General features: G+C 43.6%; 1 protein-coding gene across 5 annotated transcripts in view; it reads left to right on the top strand.

Annotated features, from left to right (window-relative positions):
• The window catches only part of LOC120916528 (sodium-dependent neutral amino acid transporter B(0)AT2-like), a 161,583-nt gene that overhangs the window by 122,287 nt on the left and 21,918 nt on the right, over positions 1-17,378 (top strand). For all 5 annotated transcript variants that reach the window (XM_040327552.1, XM_040327547.1, XM_040327548.1 and 2 more), the window contains exons 4-7: positions 3,744-3,870; positions 6,087-6,259; positions 13,400-13,510; positions 16,665-16,906. In XM_040327552.1, coding sequence (XP_040183486.1) covers positions 3,744-3,870; positions 6,087-6,259; positions 13,400-13,510; positions 16,665-16,906 — 653 coding nt within the window. The remainder of the gene's footprint in view (positions 1-3,743; positions 3,871-6,086; positions 6,260-13,399; positions 13,511-16,664; positions 16,907-17,378) is intronic.

Below are 17,378 nucleotides of genomic sequence, written 5' to 3'. Positions count from 1 at the left end.
ATTGAAGCGGTGCGCTAGCAGGAGCGCACCAAAAGTCCTGCTAGCCGCATCTTTACCTACATTTAGAAGGAAATCAGAGGAAAAGGTAAGCGAACCAACAATGCACTAGCTTAAAGGAACCTATTTAGAAAAATAAAATTCATTATTTTCTTCAAAATTTTACAAACAATACCCCATAATAATAACGTGAAAGAAGTTTGTTTTAAATCTTTGCGAATTTAAAATAAATAAATAAATCGCATGTACACAAGTTACATAGTAGGTAAGGTTGAATAAAGACAATAGTCCATCCAGTTCAACCTGTGTAGGTTCACCGGTGTCAGTGTCTATAATTATTTCCCATATCCCTGTATGTTGTGTTCTTTAAGATGCACATCCAAGAGTCTCTTAAAAATGTCCATACTCCCCGCTGCCACCACCAATTGTGGAAGAGAAGTCCACATCCTCATTGCCCTGACAGTGAAAAAAACCCTGCGCAGTTTAAGGTTAAACCGCTTCTCCTCCAATCTTATAGTGTGTCCTCTTACACTCCTTGAGACTGAATCGTTTTTTTCCTATGCTGGGATCGCCATTGAGGTATTTGTAAATCGCTATCATATTTCCCCTTAAAGTGGTTGTAAACCCACTATTTGGACTTTTACCTACAGGTAAGCCTACAACAAGGCTTACCTGTAGGTAAGGGGAATATCTCCTAAACCTGCACGGTTTAGGAGATATTACCCCCGCAATGCGGGCGGCGCATGCGCAGGGGGGAATCCACGGCTGAAGGACCGGCATCGCCGGACCCTGCCGATTTTAAATCTCCCGCGCGCACGCGCGGGAGTGACGTCATCGCCGCTCCAGCCAATCACAGCGCTGGAGCGGCGATACCCGGAAGACACGCCGGAGCAAGATGACATCCTGCTCGGCGTGGACCAGGTAAGTGGTACACACCTCGTTCCGAGGTAAGTATTTCATAATAGGCTAGTATGCGGTGCATACTAGCCTATTATGCCTTTTGCATTGCAGGTTTGGGGGAAAAAAAAAAAAGTTTATGCGGTTTACAACCGCTTTAAGCGTTGTTTCTCCAGCGAGAATAGATTCAGTCAGTGGCGGGACAAGGTCATCCTACGCCCAGGGCGAACATGCCAAATTGCACCCAGCCCCCAGAGTGAGCATGACCAATCATCTTCTGTCTGGTCTGATACCCACACCTGATCATTATACCTACCTATAGAGTGCCATTCAAATCAATGAGTTCAATCTTTGTTTCATCAGACCAAAGAATTTTGTTTCTCATGGTCTGAGAGTCCTTCAGGTGCCTAATGGGCCTTTTACCGAGGAGTGGCTTCTGTTTGGCCACTCTACCATACAGGCCTGATTGGTGGAGTGCTGCAGAGACGGTTGTTCTTCTGGAAGGTTCTCTTCTCTCCACTGAGACATGCAGGAGCTCTGTCAGAGAGACCATCTGGTTCTTGGTCACCTCCCTGGCTAGGGCCCTTCTCCCCCAGCGGGCAGTTTGGCAGGGTGGCCCGCTCTAGGAAGAGTCCTGGTGGTTCCAAACTTTTTCCATTTACAGATGACGGAGGCCACTGTGCTCTTTGGGACCTTCAATGCTGCAGAACATTTTCTGTACCTTTCCCCAGATCTGTGCCTCAATACAATCCTGTCTCAGAGGTCTTCATGTCTTGGCTTGTGCTCTGACATGCACTGATAACTGTGGGACCTTATATAGACAGGTGTGTGCCTTTCCAATACCTGTCCAATCAACTGAATTTACCACAGGTGGACTCCAATCAAGTTGTAGAAACATATCAAGGATGATCAGTGGAAACATGATGCACCTGAGCTAAATTTTAAGTGTCATGGAAAGGCTGTGAATACTAATATACATCCTTTTTTTTTTAAACACTTGTGAAAAGTTCAAATAAACTTCTTTGTTGTCATTATGGGGTATGTAACGGTCACCACCGTTTACGATATTCCATTCCATCGCCCCACGACAGCTTGTCCGACAGACATCAGACACGATCCATTCCATTTCCCAGAATAACGAGACTCAAGCACAGCTCTGGTACTGGTTCCAAAATGTATGAATGAATCTTTAATGGTACACTCTCAGCTTTTCATGCAGTTACAGACATGTTACAGGGACAATGAAACTCTCCACCCCCAAAACATCACACAATGGAGCTTCATACACATTCTTTTAGATAATGACATTCAGAGGAGTTAATTATCCCCCAGATGTTCTGACTCCGCCAATAAGCGTTTCACCTGCATAGTACACATTCCTATGTCAGACGTTTTGGCACTGGTCTGACATAATTAACATGACCTAATTACTACACATTATCCAGACAGCCTTTCTCCGCATACAGCTTGACAAGTCACATTCCACATCTTATACTTTTCACACAAAACCGTGTTATTAACATACATAATTAAAGGTCTTAGAAGCCAGGCTGAATTAACACCTAAAAGCTAGACATCTGACCTTTACAGACTTAATTAGCATCTCAACAGCCTAGGTTAAGCATTAAAGGAGACATCCAATTGACTTGTTGTGGACAGCATTAACCAAACTGTAATATTCCAAGATATCCTGCAAAACATGAATTATCATTCATCAGTCACCCTATGCCCAAAAGGGGCACAGGGTGACCCTAGACCCAAGAGTCATTAGTGACGCTGGCACAGGAGTACCCCCCATCCTTCAAAGGTCTCTGAGTGTCACGGGCCATTCCGTTACAGGGTATTCTTGGTAGAATTTTGATGAAAATAATAATAAATGTAATCAATTTTGGAATAAGGCTGTAACATAACAAAAGGTGGAAAAAGTGAAGCGCTGTGAATACTTTCCTGATGCACTGTATATACGTAAAGTGCTGCGTAAATTTGACGGCGCTATAGAAGTAGCTGTAATAAATAAAACAAATATTCTAATTAGGTGTGGGTTACAATGCCAACTCATTTAAAAACACGCCACTTGCCATTGCACAGATGCCAGTAGCTACCTTTTTGTATTTAATGAAATGCATTCATACAAACAGCCATATAGGACAGGAATAGCTGGTCAGAATGCAGTAGAGGGCATTTGGGATGATTGGCTGTATGAAACCCGAATGCTGCTAAAACGTTCAGCTAACGAGGAATACCGGGAGGAAGTTGGATGCAAAAAAAAGGTATTTTATGGGTTGCGCCCACAGATGACAGTTGGGTAGGTTTGAATTGACAGTTGGCTTGCAGGACAGATTTTTTATGTAGTGTATATGTAAAATTCATCCAGTTATGTAGCCACTGTTAAGCCTCGTACACACGATCGGACTTCCATTGGACATTTCCGTGGATTTTGGTCCGAAGGGCGTTGGCCATGAACTTGTTCTGCATACACACAACACAACATTTTCAGCCAACATTCACCAAACCACGTGGTTTTTCAGCTCTTTACCGCCACCCTTTGGGCATCTTCTGCTATTGTTGTCTGATCTTTAGCATTGGTTCTGAGCATGCATGTTTTGTACTTTGGATTTTAGTTGGACGGACTTGCGTACACACGATTGAATAATCCGACGTAACAGATTTATTGACAGTTGGTGAGCATGAACAGCCAACATTTGTTGTCGTTAATTCAGCATATAGCTTATCCGACACAACATGTCCGTCAGACAATTATGGCCATAAAGTTGGATCGTGTGTACAAGGCTTTATAATTCGAGTATTGGTATTGAATAGGTAACATATAACCGTTTTCTGTTTTGCAGGTGTGTACATTTGTGGCCCTGTATTACAATGTTATTATTGGATGGAGCCTTTTTTATATGTTTAATTCCTTCCAGTATCCTTTACCATGGCAGAGCTGCCCAACCTTGGCCAATCAGACACAAGCAGGTTAGTACTATATAGACCAAGATGATATTTATGGTAGTATTTATTTTTTGTAGTATTTTGCTTACTACCAGTTAAGTTCACCTTCTTTCCTTTGAAAATGCTTGTTAGTGGATGGAAATATGACATCAATATTAAAGTATTTGTTCTGTCAGTGGTTTGGTTCATCCGACGCGGTTTCAGTTTTTATGCAAAGTTTGTGTCCTAACTTTTACAATAAGAACCAAAGTAACAGATGTGTAGAATAATGATATAATTTTACTAAGCATCAATGGTATGTACGTGCAAATTACAGTTACAGAAAAAAGCTCTACGATACATATAGAGCAGGGGTCTCAAATGGGCGGCCCTCCAGCTGTTGCGGAACTACAAGTTCCATCATGCCTCTGCCTGTGGTAGTCATGCTTGTAACGGTCAGCCTTGCAATGCCTCATGGGACTTGTAGTTTCGAAACAGCTGGAGGGCCGCCAGTTTAGTACCCCTTGATATAGAGCAGGGATCCTCAAACTACGGCCCTCCAGCTGTTGTAGAACTACACATCCCATGAGGCAATGTAACACACTGACATTCACAGACATGACTAGGCATGATGGGAATTGTAGTTCCTGAACACCTGGAGGGCCGTAGTTTGAAGACCCATGATATAGAGAGATACAAATAGGCAGAGGGATACAATCTGCAAACACATTGGGGTTGATTTACTAAAACGGGAGAGTGCAATATCTGGTGCAGATGTATATTGTAGCCAATCAGCTTCTAACTTCAGCTTGTTCAATTAAGCGTTGACAAAAAAAAAAAAAAATGGAAGCTGATTGATTTCTATGCGGAGCTGCACCAGGTTTTGCACTCTCCAGTTTTAGAAAATCAGCCCCACTGTGTTTATCTATTCCTAGAAATTATACGTTGGCAATACTGTGTAGCAATCTGAATACTCTATAAGAGCTCATTTTACACTTGCTTTGACTTTAACACACATTAACCACTTAAGGACCGCCGCAGGACTATATACGCCGGCAGAATGGCACGGCTGGGCACATGCACGTGTATATATACATCCCCTTTAAGAGCCCAGCCGCGAGCCGGGGGCACACTCACGACCCGGTCCAAAGCTCTGTGACCGTGTCCGCCGGCCCTCGTGGACCCGATCGCCGCAAACGGGTCCACGGGGCCCGAACGGGAGAGGAGAGTGTAAACAAACCTTCCCCGTTCTTCTCTGTGGCAATGTCAGTGATCGTCTGTTCCCTGATATAGGGAACCACGATCACTGACATCACACGTCCAGCCCCGCCCCACCACAGTTAGAAACACGCATGAGGTCACACTTAACCCCTACAGCGCCCCCTAGTGCCACCTATCGGTGTCGCCAATCAGTATTCACTACCAGTGCTTATCAGTGTCACCTACCAGTGCCCATCAGTGCCATCTTATCTGTGCCCATCGGTGCCGCCTTATCTGTGCCTATCAGTGCCGCCTTATCTGTGCCTATCAGTGCCTACCAGTGCCACCTCATTAGCGCATATCAATAAAGGAGAAAAATTAACTATTTGCAACATTTTATAACAAACTATGACACATGATTTATTTATTTGCAAAATTTTCCATGTTTGTTTAGCAAAAACTCCAGCGGCGATTAAATATCACCAAAAGAAAGCTCTATTTGTGATAAAAAATAAATAAATTACAATTTCATTTGGGTACAGTGTTGTATGACTGCACAATTGTCATTCAAAGTGCGTCAGCGCTGAAAGTTGGTCTGGGCTGGAGGGGGGTTTAAGTGCCCAGTAAGAAAGTGGTCAAGCACAAAAAGACTTTAGAAGTCATTGAAAGAAATATAAAACCAGACAGGGAGACCGTGCTTAGGATGGCAGTTTCAGAATACATTTTAAACGGTGAAAACAAGAACAATTTATTATAAATCTTGAAAGGTTTAATTCTCATTATACATTGTTGGGTGGGCACATGCCAATCATTCCTTTCTTCTTCCACATGCCAACAGTGCATTCGGTACAGCTTGAGTAAGTTTATGTAAACCCCAACAATTTACTTCTTTTATTTGTCTCCTTTTGGTCTGCTAAATTTACCATAGAGTGTGTAATTATTATATCTGTTCGATTAGTGCAAAAAATTACCTGTTAATTTTTTTTCATGTTTTTTTATTTTGCCTCGACATACACTTTAATTTCCTTCTCTGGCCATGTATGTTTTTTGGTATTTTATAGAGCTAGAGTGTGCCGAGAGTACACCCACTACGTACTTCTGGTACAGAAAAGCCTTGGATGTTACAGAGTCTATTGGAGCATCCGAGATGAACTGGCCAATGACAGGGTGTCTTATTCTTGCCTGGGTACTGGTTTGTGGTGGTATGATCAAAGGCATCAAGTCTTCTGGGAAAGTAAGTTGATGATGTATCCATAATGAATGTGTTGTTACTATGGTTGACCCGATACCACTTTTTTAGGACCGAGTACAAGTACCGATACTTTTTTCAAGTACTCGCCGATACCGATTACCGATACTTTTTTTTAAAAATGTGTCCCCAAATGCAGCCATGTGTTCCCAAATGCAGCCTTGTGTCCCCAAATGCAGCCCTGTGTAGGTCCCCAGTGGCCTACCTGTGTAGGCAAAGAGAGAGCGCCACCGCCGCCGCGGTCTAGTTGATCAGCGCGCGGGGAACATACCAGCTTTCATTTCAATAGATGTGTGTTCCCCGCTGCACGTCGTCCTATATAGCCCCTCCCCCTTGTCCGGGCACTTTGATAGACAGATCACCCGTTCAATCCTGGGACAGGTGATCTGTCTATCAAAGTGCCCGGACAAGGGGGAGGGGCTATATACGACGACGTGCGGTGGGGAACACACAGCTATTGAAATGAAAGCTGTCCTGCTCACGGCCCACTCTTGGCCCAATCTCCGTCCCTCTCCGTCCCTCTCCGTCCCTCTCCGTCCCTCTCCGTCCACTCTCCGTCCACTCTCCGTCCACTCTCCGTCCACTCTCCGTCCACTCTCCGTCCACTCTCCGTCCACTCTCCGTCCACTCTCTGTCCACTCTCCGTCCACTCTCCGTCCACTCTCCGTCCACTCTCCGTCCACTCTCTGTCCACTCTCCGTCCACTCTCTGTCCACTCTCTGTCCACTCTGCCTCCTCTCAGCCCGTTTTCCGCCCCCCTCTCAAAGAATGCCTTAAAAAGTGCCCACAGATGTCTCGAAAGTCAGGAATGCTGTTTAGTACAGTAACCATTACTTATCAAACTGAAGCTGTTGAACTTTTGCCTGTCTGTAAGCAATCATTGCTCCATGCTCCCTTTGACATTGGTCCTGTGAACTCTGCTGATTGGTGACAATTAGGCAGACCTGGACAGTATGTAGCTTCAGTTTCTCTTTCGCAGAGACTACTTCAGCAATCTTTTACATGCACTATAGAATATTAAATGGTAAATATGCTTCACAAATAACCTGTCAACTCCAAAACATTGTCTATACCAGGGGTATTAAATTAAAATGTTTCATCCAGCAGAGGTCCTAGTCTTATGTTTGTTCTTTTGACTTGGATTCTTCATATCACAGACCCCCACCCCCTTGCATTACTGTTTCGTATTTACATAAGTGTCATTAGTCCTTCCCATTACATCACAGCCCTCTTAATATCACAGTCCTTGATTTACACCACAGTGCCCCCTCTTTACATTGCAGAACCTCCCTTTAAAATACAGACCCCCTTTTCATTACAGAACCCTCTTTACATCACAGCACCTACCTTTTTATATTGCAGCATCCTCTTTTTTTTGTTATGCATTATCTTTTTATTCAACATTTTCTTATTTACCCCTTATACAATATCCATACATACAACAAATTTAACACTGATTTTATAAAATTAATATTTTTAAATTCTTTTATTTCAATCAAACCCCATCAGTGACTATATACCACCAATAATAATATCAGCAGAAAAAAACCCTCATATCAAAACAAAACAAAAAAGGGGGCTCCCTCCTCTACTTTCTCCCCCTATATCCCTCAACCCTTCCATTACAGCCCATATTTTACCTATCTACTCTCTCTTTGTTCATTCTATACTATTATATTTGAAGTCCAAGAAAATTAGGCCATGCCTGGTGTTAGCCAAGGACCCCACAGCTTAGCTAATATGCCCAGTGTACCCCTATTTTGATAGACCTGTCATTCCATTGCCTCATTTTACCTGGGAGCGCCATTCCTAAAATACTGGTACACTGGAAGACATCTATTTTCTAGCTATTAGCTTATGGGCTATAAATAATAGTCTACCAATTAAAATTTACATTTCCCTTCATTAAGATAACCAAGTAGACATATTTTGGGGTCAAATTTCATCTGGCTGTTATAAGCCCCATTAATTGTAAACACCACTTCTCGCCAATATCTAACCAGTTTAGGACATTTCCAAAGCATATGAAGTAGATCTGCATGGGGTTGTTTACATCTTGGGCAGTCCGGAGTTTCCCTCCGTCTCCACTTATATAGTTTTACTGGGGTCCTATATGTCCTATAAATAATAAACAGTTGTGATAAACATTGTGTGGGTGAAACAGAGACCAGTGCCCTCTTCAGAATATTTGAATATTTTGCCATTCCTCCTCCAGTATAACTCCCAAATCCAACTCCCTGGGCTATCCAACATATCTTGAAAGAGCACCCTCTTTCACATCACAACTCCTTTACTTTAATGTCCTCTGCCCCCCCTTCACATCACAGCCCCCCTCCTTACATCAAAGACCTCCCCCTTTTACATTAGTGTCCTCAGCCCCCACCTCACATTAGACCCCTCCCTTTCACTTTAGTGTCTTCTGTCACCCCTTCACATCACAGCCCCCTTCCTTGCACCTCAGTTCTCTTCACAGCCCCTCTTCCTTGCATCCCAGTCCCCTTCACAGCCCCCCTCCATTACTTTTTCCCCAGTCCCCTTCACACCCCCCCTTCCTTGTACCCCAGTCTTCTTTACAGCCCCCCTTACTTGCACCCTAGTACCCTTTACATCCCCCCTCTTACTTGCATCACAGCCCTCCTTTAGTTGCACCCTAGTTTGCTTCACAGCCCCCCTTACTTGCACTCCACTCCCCTTCATAGCTTCCCTTACTTGCACCCCAGTCCCCTTCACAGCCCAACCCCCCTTACTTGCACCCCAGCCCCGTTTTATGTGAATTTCCCTTACATTACATTCCCCTGTCATTTTCTCTTCTTTCCAATATTACCTTGCACAGCACTCATCCTTTCCAGAAGATACAGTGCCTTGAAAAGGTATTCAAACCCCTTTCCACATTTTGTCATGTTACAACCAAAAATTTTAATGTATTTTATTGGGGTTTTATGTGAAAGATCAACACAAAGTCGCACATAATTGTGAAATAGAAGGAAAATAATAAATGGTTTTCAATTTTTTTTTTACAAATAAATATCTGAAAAGTGTGGAGTGCATTTGTATTCAGCCCCCTTTACTTATACCCCTAACTAAAATCTAGTTAAACTAGTTGCCTTCAGAAGTTACCTAATTAGTAAATCGACTACACTTGTGTGTATTATATTAATATCAGTATAAATACAGCTGTTCTGTGAAGCCCTCAGAGGTTTGTTGGAGAACCACAATCCCGCTGCTTGCCACCAGTTGTTGCGACCTACAGTGGTTATGGTACTGCGGCCTTTTTCCATCCCTCAATCGCCGAGCTTAAAGCGGGGGTTCACCCCCCAAAAAAATGTTAACATTAGATTCAGGCGAGTTGTTAGAATCACAATCGGGTGTTTTTTTAAATCGTTGCCGTACATACCATTTTATAGATATATGTTCACCACGGCTTCCGGGTATAATCTGCAGGACTGGGCGTTCCTAATTGATTGACATGCTTCCGACCGTCGCATACAGCGCGTCACGAGTTGCCGAAAGAAGCCGGACTGTGAGTCAGCTCTATACGGCGCCTGCGCACCGACGTTCGGCTTCTTTCGGCAACTCGTGACGCGCTGTGTGTGACGGTCGGAAGCATGTCAATCAATTAGGAACGCCCAGTCCCGCAGATTATACCCGGAAGCCGCGGTGAACATATATCTATAAAATGGTATGTACGGCAACGATTTAAAAAAACACCCGATTGTGATTCCAACAACTCGCCTGAATCTAATGTTAAAAAATTTTTTTTTGGGGTGAACCCCCGCTTTAAGTGATTATCGCTACCATAGGAGGTAGAGGGATAGTGGAGATGAATGCAGTTTCCAGCATGATTCTTCCCAATGGTTAGAATATTCCCCCAAACATGAGCCAAGACAGGCATAGAACATCTTTATTGAGAAGGCAGGCTCTTATATACACCAAAAAGAATACTTGCATTAATCAGATGGACAATGACACACTCCACCCACAACAGCATACAATGGGTACTAACGAGCCTCCAATAAACATTTATCATCAATAGAAATTCACACAATACAGTGTCTTGAGAGCCAGACTAAGGTTCATTTACATGACAGTAGCAGACAACATTAAACCACAGCAAACTTTTATAGTCACCCGCCCTCTCTCTGCCTGGGAGATATTGAGAGCAGTTAAGGAATAAACCAATTATCTCCAGGCAGAGAGCACACAATTTTCCCAAAAGTTTGAACACCCCTTTCCACACAAGGTATCCCTACAATTACATATCCCCTGATAGCCCCGATCTGGGGGACCAACATATCCAAATTTCACCCAGATCGGTCCAGGGGTTCTTAAAAGAAAACCGAACCTATGAGAAAATACAGAATAAAGTCTATTTTCTTCACACTTCGTGAACAAACAGCATCATGAAGGCCAAGAAATACACCAGACAAAGCAGGGTAGGTTATAAAAGAATATCCCACGGAGCACTGTTCAATCCATCATCCGAAAATGCAAAGAGTATGGCACAACTGCAAACCTACCAAGACATGGCCGCCCACCTAAACTGACAGGCCTTTAGGAAAGAATGGCAAGAAGAAAGCCATTGTTGAAAGGAAGCCATAAGAAGTCCAGTTTGTAGTTTGTGAGAAGCCTTGTGGGGCACACAGCAAACATGTGGAAGAAGGTGCTCTGGTCAGAGGAAACCAAAATTGAACTTTTTGGCCTAAAGGAAAACGCTATGTGTGGCGAAAAACGAACACGGCACATCGCCCTAAACACACCATCCACACTGTGAAACATAGGAGTGGCAGGATCATGTTGTGGGGGTGCTATTCTTCAGCAGGGACATGGAAGCTGGTCAGAGTTGATGGGAGGATAGATGGAGCCAAATACAGAGCAATCTCAGAAGAAAATCTGCTAGAGTCTACAAAAGACTTGACTGGGGCGGAGGTTCACCTTCCAGCAGGACAACGACCCTAAACATACAGCCAGAGCTACAATAGAATGGTTTAGATCAAAGCATATATTCATCGTGTTAGAATGGCCCAGTCAAAGTCCAGACCTAAATCACATTGAGAATCTGTGGCAAGACTTGAATATTACTGTTCACAGACACTCTCCATCCAATCTGACAGAGCTTGAGCTATTTTGAAAAGAATAACTCTAGATGCAGAAAGCTGGTAGAGACATACCCCCCAAAAAAAACATGCAGCTGTAATTGCAGCGAAAGGAGGTTCTACAAAGTATTGACTGGGGGGGGGGGCTGAATTCAAATGTACCCCACACTTTTCACAATCTATATTTGTAAAAAATGTTTAAAATCATTTATCATTTTCCTTCCACTTCACAATTATGTGACGCTTTGTGTTGGTCTATCACATAAAATCCCAATAAAATACATTTATGTTTTGGATTGCAACATGACAAAATGTGGAAAATTTCAAGGGGTATGAATATTTTTCAAGGCACTGTAGAGCATTAAAACTAGTGAGGATGGCCTGAACTGCAAATTGGTTGAGGTGACAGTAGGTAACTTATTTGGTGTATTTTATTTTTCTGCTTCTTCTTTTAAATGATTAAGCCCTGTACACACGACCGGGATTCCCGGTGGTATAAAGTCTGCCCGGAATCCCGACGGGAAAACAGAGAACCTGCTCTGTAAGTTTCCCCGTGTACACACAGCCGGGTTTCCCATCGGAAAAACTGTGGGGAGAGCTTTGGCCGGTAATCCCGGATGTGTGTATGCTCCCTCGCAGTGTTTCCCCATAGGAAAACTGCCAGGTTTAAAACCGCCGGGAATCCCCGCGGGAAATACAGAGCAGGTTCTTTATTTTCCCACTGGGATTCCCGGCAGTTTTCCTGTCGGGAAAACTGCGAGGAAGCATACACATGGCCGGTTTTCCTGGCCAAAAGCTCTCCCCACAGTTTTCCTGGCAAGAAAACCGGTTGTGTGTACGAGGCTTCAATGTTTGGTTTCTGAATTTTTAAGAAACCTGAAGTTACTTTTTAGTGCAGGTCTGTTTGCAAGCTAAATCTAATGGAGACTTAGGCCCAGATTCTCATACATTTACGTTGCTCCTGGGCAGCGTAACGTATGTGATTTACGTTACACCGCCGCAGGTTTACAGGTTTACAGCTTGATTTTCAGAACACTTACCTGTAAACTTGCGGCAGTGTATCGTTAAATCGCTCGTCGCAAGCCTGCCCAATTCAAATGGGGCGGGCACCATTTAAATTAGGCGCGCTCCCGCGCCGAGCGTACTGCGCATGCTCCGTCGGGTAAATTACCCGACGTGCATTACGCTAAATGACGTCGCCCGACGTCATTTGCTTAGACGTTTACGTAAATGGCGTCCAGCGCCATTCACGGACGTCTTACGCAAACGACGTAATTTTTTTTAAATTCGACGCGGGAACGACGGCCATACTTAACATTGGTTGCCCCTCCTAATAGCAGGGGCAACCTTACGCGTCACGTACGCTACGGAAATGACGTAAATTCTCAGCGTCGACCGCGCGTATGTTTCGGGAATCTCGCGTAATTACCTCATTTGCATAGACGACGGGGAAAACGACGATGCGACACCTAGCGGCGGGAAAAAAAATTGCTTTTAAGATCTGACAGCGTAAGAGCCTTACGCCTGTCAGATCTAATGGGTATCTATGCGTAACTGATTCTAAGAATCAGTCGCATAGATACCCGGGGCCAGATGAGGAGTTACGACGGCGCAAATGGTGTTGCGCCGTCGTAACGCCTTTGAGAATCTGGGCCTTAAACTCTTGCCGTTTTTTTCTACCTTCCTGTTTACTGTTCTCATTGAAAAAAAAAAGACGAAAATCCCCAATTTTTGGGTCGTTTCCAGAAAAGTAATAAGGGGGAATCTTCCAACGGGGACCCTAGCTGGTGACCTGAGGGTAAGGGGCAAGGGATGCCCTTAACTTGTAAGAATTTCCTCTCACTTCCTGTTTTGACTATGGGTCAGGAAGTTATGGTAGATTTCCCCAATGGGACATAAATGGCAAAAAAAAAAAAAAAACCCACCCTCATTTACTTTTATCTAAAATGAAAAAAATTGTGTCTATAGTTCTACGTTAAATACTGAAACTCGGGTTCACTATGTGACTACATACATTTTTTGGCTTTTCCAGGTGATGTATTTTAGCTCGGTTTTTCCTTATGTTGTGCTCTTCTGCTTCCTCGTCCGTGGATTGTTACTGGATGGTGCTATGGATGGGATTCGAATCATGTTTACACCAAGGGTATGGATCATAGCTTCTACAGACCACTAATCTTACCTTATGTCACCATAAACAATGCTCCTTAATCATAATTTTTTACTCCATTTTTTACATTGAAAAAAAAAACAAAAACGATTCAGTGTGTAGTATCACTGAATCAGTAGCAATAAGAATTGATTTTGGTGTGAATCCAAAAGAGGGGGTGATCACCTTGAAGGGGGTGATTTCATTAGGAAGTTATGGTGTGTGTGTGTGCGTGTAGGCCTGGTTCAGGTCCTAAAATGCTTCCTATCTGTTTAACATGGAAGAATCGCTCATCAAAAGATCAAATCTTGGATATGTGGGTCAACTTGCTTGGAAATTATCAGCGTGAACTAACAATGAGAGATCGAATCGGCTGCTCTCACTGTTGCCAGATCATGGTGACACTCGGCCCTAATATAGCCCGAAATGGAGGTATTCAACAGACTCTGCCTTGATTAACAGACACATTTTTTTGAAAGCCCTGAAGAAGGGGGAGACCTATTCCCTAAAGCAGTAGTCTAAGACCTGAACCAGTAATACTATATTAGGAAAGCCCTCCTAGAGGGGAATCAATCGTAATGTTGCTGGTCGCCAACTCACTTGGTCCTCGATGTGGGGAAAATAGCCCAAAAAGAACAATAACAAAAACTAGAAATCCTAGTAAAGAACCCTATGTAAAAAGCTCGACCATTTTAGGAACCACTGTAAGTATATCATGCAGTCATTCACATATGACATAGCTCAATGTGAATTCCATTAATATATCAAATAGTCTAAGAATGACTGCATTGGTTTACCCACACACAGCTAGTCAGGAATGGCATACAAAACTCTTAATCCGAGAGACAATATAAAGTGCAACCAGTAAGCTTAAAATTGGAAAGATGAGTATAGATGTCCTCCGCTGGTAGACCATCCAAGATACTGTTATGATAGCTCGACAAACTGTCAAGCCCCAGACAGCCGCTATTAAGCTGGTAAAAAAGCAGGAAATGAGGGTGAGGCATAGGAAAGTCTATAAACATGTGATGCCTGTACACTGCTCCGGCTGCCGACATCACTCCTGGAGTTACTTCCGGGTATCGCGGGCTTCGGCGCTGTGATTGGCCGGAGCCGCAATGACGTCACTAACGATATTGGCACAGTCTAACTGAAGCAAAGGCACGACGTGCGCATGTGCCAATGACTTCAGCACATACAGATACAAGGGATATCTCCTAAACCGTGGAGGTTTAGGAGATATCCAGGGTAGCTACAGGTAAGCCTTAATATAGGCTTACCTGTAGCAAAAAGTGTGTTGTAAGGGTCTAAAACCAATTTAAGGGCAAAAGTCCAGTATTCAATATGGCAGCGGAGCCCAATTAAAACACTCGGTGCGTAATGGGCGCCTCTTGACCCGTCCCCCGACGACATCATCAGTGAGTGACGAAACGCATAGGGTGGGCCTACGAGGTGACGTCATCATGCACGTGGATTGATTCACGGCTGGGTTGTGCTGTTTCTGCTCCACAGGAATGTCAAACCTGTCTGCTACTTTGTTTTACCTCTTAACAAAATCAAACATACAGTTTTACACTATGAGATTGCTTCTTATGTCTTACTTTTGAGCCAAGGAAGAAGAACATGGGAGCGGAGCTGAATGGGCATGCACCCGAAACCTAAGAAATATTACCTCCGCACCGACCAGCCCCCCTAAGCTAGTAGGAGCGGCGGAGCGTGCGGGGGGGGGTGTAATTCAGATTATTTTTATTTTTTTTAATTCTGCACTGTCTTTGAAATTGCCCCAGCCCCTGATCAAATCCAATCCGAGGACAGACTTGGTCCGGGGACAGTGTCCTCAATCCGGGGACTGTCCCCGGAAACCGGGGATGTCTGGTCACCCTAACTTACAAGTTTCCAAGTTAAAACCAGCATTGCATAGTGTAAGAAAGGTGGCCGCCACAAAGACCTCCCTCATAGTAAAACTAGAACAAGTCGTGATTGAGGTTATGTAAGAGTCTAAATATTTCAAATATTATAATTACGCTGACCTACTATTTATAGTTGCCCCCTTTTTTTAGCTTTATTTACTTTGTCTAAGCCTGGTTGTGAGCCAAGGGTCAAAGTGTGTGTAATCTTAGAGTTGCTGCCCTGTTGATTTTCCAACTCATGCAATGTTCCAGTGCTCCTGAGAGTACTGAAGAACATCAAATAGCAGAGACTTATAGTTGATTGCGTTTTTATTAACTATGGGAAACTGTGATTTGATCCCGTTTTACACTCTTGTCAGCTTGGAGGCAATTTGGGATCAAAGGCAGCAACCCTCAGGCCGTGTACACACGGTCGGTCCAAACTGATGAAAACGTCCCAAAGTCCAGTTTCATCGGTCCAAACCAACCGTGTGTCCGGCCCATCGGTCTGTTGTCCTTCGGACAAAAATTAGAGAACTTGCTTTAAAATCGAACCGATGGACGGCTGACCATCGGTCAAAACCGATGGTTAGTACACAAAAGCATCGGTTCAAAACCCGCGCATGCTCAGAATCAAGTCGACGCATGCTTGGAAGTTTTTTTCAGCACGTCGCGTGTTTTACGTCACCGCGTTCTGACCCGATCGGTATTTTAACTGATGGTGTGTACGCACATCAGACCATCGGTCTGCTTCAGTGGTGAACCGATGAAAACGGTCCGTCAGACCATTTTCATTGGATGGATCGACCGTTTGTACGCGGCCTCAGTCTTCAGATAATCACAGACCCCTAAAACTCAAGTTGAAATGTCATACTTGAACTAAAGCTGGCCACACACTGATCGAAAATGTGGCTGGTTTAGTAGGGGCCAGTCAAATTAGGATTAGTGTGTGGCTGTTCTCACGCAACAGAAGTCAATCCTTTGATCACTCCTGTTGAATGGACACGCTGGAAATTTTTTGCCGATCTTCAGGGCACGCTATCAGAATACGATTGAGGGGGGGTGGTATTCCTCTATGAACCTTGTTCGTGTGAATGGAGGAATCGGCGATTTGTTCAATAAAAAGAAACCGTGTATGGCCAGCTTTGGTAAATGAATTTAAGTTGGCGAATATTCATTTTAGCCAGCACTGTTATGATTGTTTAATGGTGAAATTTCAGATTTCTTCTTCTTTCTAATAACGAACATTTTGTTTTTATCAGCTGGAAATTTGGGGTGACGTTCAAGTTTGGCGCCAGGCAGCTACACAGGTCTTCTTTGCGTTGGGCCTTGGATTTGGAAGTGTGATAGCATACTCGAGCTATAATGATCGAAATAATAACTGCCACTTTGACGCCATTCTGGTGTCCTTTATTAACTTCATGACCTCCATCCTGGCAACACTCGTGGTGTTTGCTGTTTTGGGATTCCGAGCCAATGTTATTGCAGAGAAATGTGTTGAAAAGTAAGTAAGCCTCTTATGGTCTTTATTTCCAAAGGGAAGCCTTCCAAATTAGGTTGTTCATAGATAGGAAGATTTCATCTGATCATTCCAATCTCACACCTTCAGCACCAATTTCACTGCTTTGGAAAGTGAAAAATTTGATTCCACTTTTGTGGTACAAGAGGAATTTTGGTCCATTGGTCACTGAGTTTTCCCAACACATTGGAGAAGCTACTGTATGTGACCATCAATATCTTCTTGCAATGTTCATATGCACTCACTGTAGCCCAGTTATTAACCTGTATATCGGGTAATTGTCTTGGGTTATATGCTTTTATGCACTGATATATACATGGGCATCTCGCATGCCTCACAAAATTCTGATAAGCACAGCTTGCCTCTAAATTGACTACCTTATGTGCCATTTTCTGTGAAAAATAAACAAAAGGGTTAAGCTGGCCATATATGGATCGAATCTTGGCCGGTTCAGCAC

This window comes from Rana temporaria, chromosome 10 (genome assembly GCF_905171775.1).
Source record: "Rana temporaria chromosome 10, aRanTem1.1, whole genome shotgun sequence".
In the NCBI taxonomy this organism is placed as follows: domain Eukaryota; kingdom Metazoa; phylum Chordata; class Amphibia; order Anura; family Ranidae; genus Rana; species Rana temporaria.
This window is presented reverse-complemented; position numbering and strand designations above follow the sequence as displayed.